Raw genomic sequence first — 9,629 nt, 5'->3', positions numbered from 1 at the left:
TTTTTTGATTTAAACAATTTTTTGACAGATTCCTAAAATTCCTAAAATGTGTTTTCTCTTTATTATGGCAGGGGGTCTAATAAATTGTTAAGCACTGTATGTTTTCATAGCATTCAGTTGGCACGTTTGTTTTAAGGACATTGGGCAGAATGTGGAATATTGTGTTTTTGTCAATAAAATAAAAAAAGAAAAGTGTTTGTTTTTAATCCGATTAATCGAAAAAATAATCTATCAACTAATCGATTATCAAAATAATCGTTAGTTGCAGCCCTACACCAAAAATATACATAATTTTGTGACTAATTATATATTACAGTAATGTTTTTACATTAAAATATAGTTATTTTTGCTAGAAATACTATGTGGGTATGCAGATTTTTGGATAAAGTTCTGAGCAGACATCAGTGAAAATATTATTTGCGTGTCTTATGGTTCAAACATGGAGTTTATGATATTTGTGATTCAAACCTTTTGTTCAAACATGGAGTTTATGATATTTGTATGTTTTGCATTTGTATTTAGGAAGCAGGAGGTAGTCTTCCAGCTGGTCAGAAATCTGGGTGGTTTTACAGTGGTGGATAATGTGTGTGAAAGCACCACTCATGTGGTGTCCGGCAGCCCACGACGGACCCTTAATATCTTGTTAGGCATTGCACGTGGCTGCTGGATCCTCTCCTTTGAATGGGTGTGTATAGCTTTGTGTGCATTTCTGCTTTTAATATGTTTTTTTTTTCTAAAGTGTATTTAATACGGTAATGTAGAAGATTTAGGTGGTAGCTAATATGCTGTTGTACCTTATAATTTTTTGCTTGCCTGTGCAGGTCCTGTGGTGTTTGGAGCACAGGCAGTGGGTTCCTGAAGAGCCTTATGAGCTGTCTGATCATTTCCCTGCTGCACCTGTAAGTACATGTATTTCTATAATATAGTGAATTCCATGAAACCTGTTAAGAATTTTGAGTTTCCCCCCACACATTAACTACAGATAACTTGTCACTAAGGCTGAAAAGTAATTGTAAATATACTGCACAGCTGTTATTAGGATGTTTTTTTTTGTTTGTTTTTTTTTGCACAAGAAGATATAAAAGAAACATCTTTTATATCGTCTCATCGTCTCTTATCCTATACTTTTGAATGGTAGTGTATCACAGTTTCCTCAATTTCAAGGGGCGTTACCTCTTGCAGAAACAGAAGTAATGCCTGTGTAATGACTGTGACTGGCTAACTTCATTGCACCATATCCACACCTCCATTACAGCATGTCATGTGTTTTGATACTCCAGATGGCAAGTGCTTGACAAGGCAAGTGTGATACAGGCATACATGTTTGAGGCTGTGGCAGAAGAAATCAAAATAAGTCACACTGATTGCAAGAGTCTGTTTCAGCGCGGTAATTGCTTTTGCTTGCTTAAATGCTTAATTTTCTGTATATTGTTCTAAAAGTACTATTATTACTTGTCTTATTACAAAAGACACTGCATGTACGGTATGTACTGATTTTATTAGCAGCACTCTGTGATATACCTGCATTGCCCCTGAGAACAAAATGCTTGGCACTGCTGTATCTTCAGCATGTTTAGAATAATTCACAAAAACAAGAAGCTTTATCTTTTGGTCGCTCATGCACGTCAATAAAAATAAATTTTAGCAATGCATATTTAATGTTTGGATCTCTAAGAAGGCTATACAGAGTTTTTGGTGGTGCAGTTTCTTTACATCAACACCATCCGAGTTTGATGCTAGACATCCAACAGCATTATTGCTCTTGTGATTGATTGAACAGACATGAGTTGTTCCGAACACACGTCCTTAATTGCATACGATGATGATGCATGTTAAGGGTCGTGGTGAGGAGAATCATGACATCATAATTATTTCAATTTCAGATTCTATGCTGAGATAGAAACTTCAATAACCGAAAATCTGTTGGGGGCTATGACACAAATACGGCCCCCTTGGTCAAACCAAATAAAATACAAAATAAAAACTGGTGGTTTTGCAATACCAATACATTGAGGTTAAAAAAGAAACTCTTGAGACATCTTGGGGTGTCTCAATATGACAGCCCTCTCCAGGTTGTACCAAAGCATCTAAATTTGTTTAAGGTCAAGCCTCAGGTAAACACATATTTTATTTTTTAGACATTTTTTGTTGATTTGCTGTGCATTTCAGGGGAGGAGTAGAGTAGGGCTGATGTTATATACAGTATGACAATATATAATCTGGTGACAAGTTTAATTCGTTATAGATATATATTTTATACTGCATTATGTAAATGTATCCACAAAATGCAGGACTGCTTAAAGAGTCATGAAACCCCGTTTCAGCACTGGTTAGTTCCCACCACAGTTTTAAAAAATGCTAAAAAAGTGGGCACAAAAAAGCTTAAAATTAATCAGTTTTCTCCAACAGTTAAAATTATCGGATGCTAACATTGTCTTCTGTGATGTGCAACACAAACACCTCTGCTAAAATCTCAAGAAAAGCAGTCTGGGGTTTCATGACCCTTTAAAGTTATTGACACGTTCCAGCTATAAAGAAACATAGGTGAATGAGAAATTAGAGAGGAACATTTTTGATACGTTATAAACAATAATCTGTGCAAAAGAACTGAATTCAGCTCTCATATGCTGACACAAAATTCAGTTCTCCTACACAATCTCTTCAACGGTCACATTTGGTAAACAGTTATCTGTCAATATATTGGATCAATAAATTGACAGCAGCCTAATGCATGCACTTGAGTGCTTATTAGGCAATGTAGGCAATAAAAGGCGCATTATGATTGAAATAATTTAATAAACCTGCGATTTAGTCGACTAATGCTTCAAATGAGCAACTACTAGTTGACCAGACAAATCTTTAGTCGAGGGCAGCTCATATTATATATGTGTGTGTGTGTATATACAGTTGTGCTCAAAATGATTCATACCCTTGGTAAATATGATCAAAGGAGGCTGTGAAAATTAATCTGTATCATCAATCCTTTAGATATTTTATTTTAAAAATGTACTAAAATCTAACCTTTGATTGGAGAATAAGAATTTAAAATGGGAGAGAAATCTCATTATGAAATAAATGTTTTTCTCTAATACACATTGGTCACAATTAATCATACCCTTTTATCCAATTTTTGCAACCTCCTTTTGCCAAGAGAACAGCTCTGAGTCTTCACCTCTAATGCCCGAAGAGTTTAGAGAACATATGGCAGGAGATCAGAGACCATTGCTTCATCCAGAATCTCTCCAGACCCTTCAGATTTCCAGCTGCATGTTGATGCTTCTCCTCTTCAGTTCACCACACTCATTTTCTATCGGGTTCAGCTCAGGGAACTGGGTTGGCCAGTGCAGAAGCTTGGTTTTGTTCTCAGTGATCCATTTTTGTTTTGATTTTGATGTTTGTTTGTGGATCATTGTCCTGTTGGAAAATCCTACCATGGCCCATTTTAAGATTTCTAGCATGGACAGTCAGTTTTTAATTAAAAAAAAATAATTTATGCCATCTATCTGAACAAGATATCCAGGATCTCAGGCAGAAAAATAGGCCCACAACATTAAAGATCCAGCAGTATATTTCATTGTACACATGGGGTACTTTTTTTTTAATCCCTGTGTGCACCAAACCCATCTTGAGTGTTTGCTGCTAAAAAGCAAATTTTTTTAGTTTCATCTGACCATTGAACCCAGTCCCGTTTAAAGTTCCAGTCGTGTCTAGCAAAAAAATATGCTAGAGTTTGTTTTTGGATGAGTGCTGTTTCTTTTCCAATTTTTTTCTTGTAACCCTTACAAACAACATTGGGGGGTTTTTTATTTATTTTTTTAGGCTTTCTGACCCCAAGACTCAACTATTTTCTGCAGTTCTCCAGCTGTGATCCTTGGAGTCTTTGGCCACTCAAACTCTCCTCCTCACCGTGCATTAGGACGATATAGACAACACGTCCTCTTACTGTATTAGAGAAAAATATTTTTTTCCCCCACTTTCACTTTTTTTTTTTTACTTTAAAGGTTAGATTTTTTATTTTTTAATGAAAGATCAAGTGGATAAACAATGCGGATTTATTTTCACAGCTGCCTTTGATCATATTTATCAAGGGTATGAATAATTTTGAGCACAACTGTGTGTATATATATGTGTGTGTGTGTGTGTGTGTGTATATATATATATATATATATATATGGGTGTGTGTGTGTGTATATATATATATATGTATATGTTGTTGTTGTTGTTATTATTATTATTATTATTATTTAATTTGATTATTACAAAAAAAAAACAAGAAATGTATTATAATACTGTAAAATAAAACAAATGAGTAAAATTACAGTACTAATACTTGCGTCTTAATTTCATTCTTTTCCAACGCTTAAACATCAGCTTTTATTTTGATGGGTTGTCTGCAAATAAAAATGTGCTATTTACCATATTTGCTTACATTGCTTGTCCACCCAAAATGTTTGATGGTGTATACATTTACCCACTTATTAAAACAAACAAACCATTTTCTTAGGACCTAATGTAAATTCTTTTGACAAAATACAGAATTAAGTATAATCACACTGGGGTAACAGGTCCATTATAGCTACAATAAGCATCAAGCTACATATGACAGTTTATAAGATTAATACTTTTACTCAAAACTCACTTTAAAGCATCACTGAGTGTTTGTAATAACTTCCAGTTGTGATCTAATGTGGATTTTAGTCATACATGAAGCATAAATAAACTATAAAATGGATTTTAAGAGGGTGGGTAATAGTGGCTGAATGTGATTCAAAGGAGCTGTTGATACTCAGAAATGGTAAAGGATTCAATTTCCAATCATTAGGGATAAGCAGACCAGTACCTCCACCTCTTCCAGTCAGACGGGGGGAGTGGGAAAAAGAGAAATTATTGGAGAGTGCTGCAGGTGTAGCATTGTCCTCTGGTTTGATCCACGTCTCTGTCAGGGCCATGAGGTTTAGTCTTGAATGACTTGTAATAGAAGTAATAAAATCTGCTTTGTTTACAGCAGACTGGCAATTCCAGAGACCAATAGAAAAAGAAAGTAGTGTATTAGTAGACATAGGCAAAGTGCGCAGGTTGTTAGGATTGCGCTGCCTACAGTGTGTGATGCATGGTTTGCGAGTGGTAGTGATAGTAGGGATCTGGAAACACATAGTAATACATAAATAACATAGTATTTGTAGCTTTTTATAATAAGCTAAATGCTACACCTGTTGTAAACAAGCTTTATTCTCATAAAAATGCCTCTAATTGCATGACATTTGCATACAAATCATTGTAATTGTATTAGTTTCGTGTTTCATCTACATTTTGCATGAGCCAGAACTCAGATGTTTTTAGGATTTACTTGTCATTGGAAGAGATTTGAGTGATTCTGAATAAGGCTGCCAGCTGTGTCTCTAGGAACTTTCAGTGTCTTCTTGTTGGCGTATACTAGACATAAACTTTAGATTTTTATTTATTTTTTTTTTTTAAATCAGAGAATTGGTTAGGTGGGACATGCGTATCTAAATCTAGCTTGATTTAAGGAGCAGACAGTATTTTTAGTTGTTAAAGTTCAAACTCAGATGTTTTTAGGATTTACTTGTCATTGGAAGAGATTTGAGTGATTCTGAATAAGGCTGCCAGCTGTGTCTCTAGGAACTTTCAGTGTCTTCTTGTTGGCGTATACTAGACATAAACTTTAGATTTTTATTATTTTTTTTTTTTTAAATCAGAGAATTGGTTAGGTGGGACATGCGTATCTAAATCTAGCTTGATTTAAGGAGCAGACAGTATTTTTAGTTGTTAAAGTTCATGGAAAATCTTCCCTCCACTGCAGCCGCAAGATGTCATCCTTTATTTAGCATTCAAAAAGCGTTAGAAGTCAGAAAGCACTTAAGTTAATTTATGATTTGCTGTCTGTCTGAACCAATGAAATAAAAGTAAACTATCTGTACCATATTGAATTGCATAGCATCATTTTTTTTTTCCATTGCATCGTATTGCATTGAATCGCATTGTGTTGAATCAAATCAAAATTGGATTGCACTGAATCGTAATGGGGTGACTCGCATCACTTCGGTAGCTGCTTCATATGTATATTTCAATCATGACAACTCTCGGAAGATTTTAGCATGGTGATGGATATGACAGTGTTAATGTATTTGGTTTTGACGGAATAGATCTGCTACGCTGCTGCTGAATTGCTGCTGTTATTGCTGTAGTTGTAGATTATTGCTGCTGCTGCAAGCAAGTACAGGAACTTGCTAATGTCAATGCATATGGTGTCGTGAGTATTTAAGACATACTGCTGCTGCACAAATAGCATATAAAATAACCCGTAGCAGATCTATACAGGTGGAGCTGGGGAAGGGGGAGGATTTCAGAGAAACTCTTAAAAGCGCGCTGCAGGAATCTCAAGTGAATGCTAGCCAGCCATATAAATGCAAGGCAATAAGCTCATTGGCTGCATATGCAGCATGAACCAATCAGCTTGTGCCAAGTTGTTTAACTCTCTGAATATCATCAGTTACGCAAAGCTGACCTCATACGTCATTCCCCCTGAACTGCTTCCAGTGTACAACAGTGAGCGCAAGCTAGATTAAAGTGATTATTACGTTTTGAATATGGATATTTTTCTTACAAAAACGCATCGATTCGCTACAGAAGGCCTTTGTTCCCCCCCCGGAGCCGTGTGAGACACTTTTTTTTTTTTATGGATGGGCGCATTTTATTTAACAGCTTTTGGACGGATGCATGCAACACCCACTGAGTGGCATGAAACGGCTTGAAAGATCAAAGATCATTTTTAATATAATTCCGCCTGGATTCGTCTGAAAGAAGAAAGTCATATACACCTAGGATGACTTGAGGGTGAGTAATTTATGGGCTAATTTTCATTTTTGGGTGAACTAACCCTTTAACAGCCCGTCAGCCTGCGCCATATAGAGTTTCATGACTGAACTATATATTTAATGTATTGTATCATTGGCTATGCGTCGAGATGCGTATCATATCGGCCTCAGTTAAGGAGATGCACATCCCTAGTGTATATATGGATATAAAACAGTCATGAATGAATTGAATAAATTTTACTATTGTCTATTAAATTATCATTATTCTATTTGAAATGTTGCACTCCTGACAGAAATTAGGAAATAATTTCACAAATATTGGTCAAATATCGAAGCCAGACTCCTAAATACTTTTAATGATACATAATTTGTAAAGTTTAAATAAGAATGTCATGACAATAGTGTGCAGTGAATGTAAACAAACACATCTTTGCATCTCTTTAAGTGGTTAAAGAGGGTAGTGTGGGTTATTAATGGTTGTGGTAGAAAGTTCTAACCATTAGTGAGAAGGGCATGCAGTTAATACACTCTATACACATAAGAAAAAGTCAGTAGTAGCTATTTCCATCCACCTATTTTTATGCACATTTTGGATTATCGCATAAAAAAAACTGCTGGATGGAAATGCCAATATGCGCATAAATTCTAAAAATGCGCATAAAAAATGTATGCGCACAACTGAGTAGGATAAACTTTTTATCCGATAAGAAAAAAATGTGCATAAAATACGATGGAAACACATTTACCAAATAAATTCCACCATTGAAGAAGTCATGTGACTTTTCGCTATGAGACGGGATAAATTGACTAACCAGTGGACCGATCTCGTTCACAGCATTTATATGTTGTTTTGGTCATTCTGAAATGCCTGAGGAAAGTCTGTCATCAACGTATTTCTGTATAATTACTGTCTTACATGACTGCGTTCCCAAACATCAGGCATCCACCTCTAAAAGCAATGACCGCATTTATTGTGTTACGTCTACTCTCTCTGAAGCGCAAGTAATTTTTACATATGAAAAGTATTATATTCAGTGGCTTCTGCTATATTCTTAGTGATATTTAGTGCCACAGTTTACCAGGAAGTGGTGGTTTTGTTCTCTTTGGCTTGTTGGATGGAAACGGTGCTTTATTCGCATGTTTTATGCGATATTCCAGTTTTGCGCATACGTTTAATTCGAATATTTGGATGGAAACATAGCTAGTGTTTATCCTGCCATTATATTAGGGGGGCGCCCAAGCCCCCCCTTGAAGGTCAAGTTAATTTTATTTTCTATATATCGCCAGATCACAAAATAATTCATTTAAAGTTACCTTTTCTATAGAACAAGTCTATACCTTGTTTTATTAAACAAACTAAATAGCCTTGTTATTTATAGAGATGCACCGATTGACCGACCAGTGATCGGAATCGGACGATCGGTGACTGGCCGGTCAGTCTCACGTCTTGCTGATTCCGATCCGATCCTTTTATTGCCAGCGGTGCCTGCAATGACGTCACAGCCACGCGCACACTCACAGTCGCGTGTAAACATGTTTCACGTGAGAATGATTCTAATTTTAATTGCATTCAGTGTAAACGGCGACTGATAATGTATTTATATCGTGCCAGAAGAGGCTTGCACAGCCTGAGTGAGTGTGTGAGAGAGACGGCACACAAAAAGTAACTGCATACTGCAGTACAAAATATTGACTGTTTTTGCTCAATTTCGCTGACGAAAATAGTTCTGATCAAAGCCACAGCAGAACTGTTTTGTGTCTCTGAGCAACACACAGCGGTGTTTCGTTACTGAATGAAACCACGAGTTCTTATTATTCTAACTGAATTAATTGAAACAAAGTAAGAATTTGATGTGAAAGATGACATTTAATAAGGTTAGGGGGAAAAAAATGACCATTTATAAACATAGTGGGAAATGACAGCTGTTTTGTTACATACAGGAACTCATTTTAAGTTAACTATTTCTTCCTCTTTCCAGTCACAGATCACTTTATTTTGAGAATTGTTTAAGTGAGAGAAAATCTGTAACTTGGTCCAGATTGGGGGAATTGTAATGTTTAATAATTTATTTTATTATGTAAATAATTTTTGCATTGAAATTTGCATAGATTTTTGTTTGTATATGCTGTCAATTATAGTTCTTAGAAAGAAAATCGGAATCGACAAAAATCGGTATCGGCAGGTCACACTTCCAAAAAATCGGAAATCGGAATCGGCCAAGAAAATTGCAATTGGTGCATCTCTAGTTATTTATCTTATTTACACGACGGCATGACATTTCTGTCTCTACATGGTCCCGCGTTTAAAATTCTCCTCTGCTCTCTGTATCGCGCACGCACACTAGGGCTGGAACGGTTCAACTTACTCACGGTTCGGTTTGTATCACTGTTTTAGAGACACGGTTTCGGTACGGTTCGGTATGTGCTATGTTTAGGCAAAAACTATACTGTCAAATAAAAATAAAGAAAATAAGAATAATCTATCTAACTACAAGCAACAGCACAAATAAATACAATAGAATAAAGATACAAATAAAATAAACAGGGTTTTTTAGTTAGGTCTAACATTAGTTTTCAGGTTCAGAAATTGAAAGTGACAAAGTGACGTGACATGACGTGACATGTTACCCATACTCGGAATTAGTGCTCTGCATTTATCCCATCCTAAGTGCACACACACAGCAGTGAACACACACCCGGAGCAGTGGGCAGCCATTTATGCTGCGGCGCCCGGGGAGCAGTTGGGGGTTCACTCCCCCCACCTACAATCCCTGCCGGACCTGAGACTCGAAC

General features: G+C 36.2%; 1 protein-coding gene across 5 annotated transcripts in view; it reads left to right on the top strand.

The window, feature by feature from the left end:
- The window catches only part of mcph1 (microcephalin 1), an 88,505-nt gene that overhangs the window by 39,209 nt on the left and 39,667 nt on the right, over window positions 1-9,629 (top strand). For 3 of the 5 annotated variants that reach the window (XM_016566259.1, XM_016566258.1, XM_016566260.1), the window contains 2 exons: window positions 523-685; window positions 822-899. In XM_016566259.1, coding sequence (XP_016421745.1) covers window positions 523-685; window positions 822-899 — 241 coding nt within the window. Of the gene's footprint in view, window positions 1-522; window positions 686-821; window positions 900-1,255; window positions 1,506-9,629 lie in introns of those variants that run through there. The other 2 variants (XM_016566263.1, XM_016566261.1) reach the window with 2 other exon arrangements.

The sequence above is a fragment of the Sinocyclocheilus rhinocerous genome, unplaced genomic scaffold, assembly GCF_001515625.1.
Source record: "Sinocyclocheilus rhinocerous isolate Xijiao unplaced genomic scaffold, SAMN03320098_v1.1 scaffold512, whole genome shotgun sequence".
NCBI lineage: Eukaryota > Metazoa > Chordata > Actinopteri > Cypriniformes > Cyprinidae > Sinocyclocheilus > Sinocyclocheilus rhinocerous.
The sequence above is the reverse complement of the archived record's forward strand: the minus strand, read 5'-3'. Positions and strand labels throughout refer to the sequence as shown.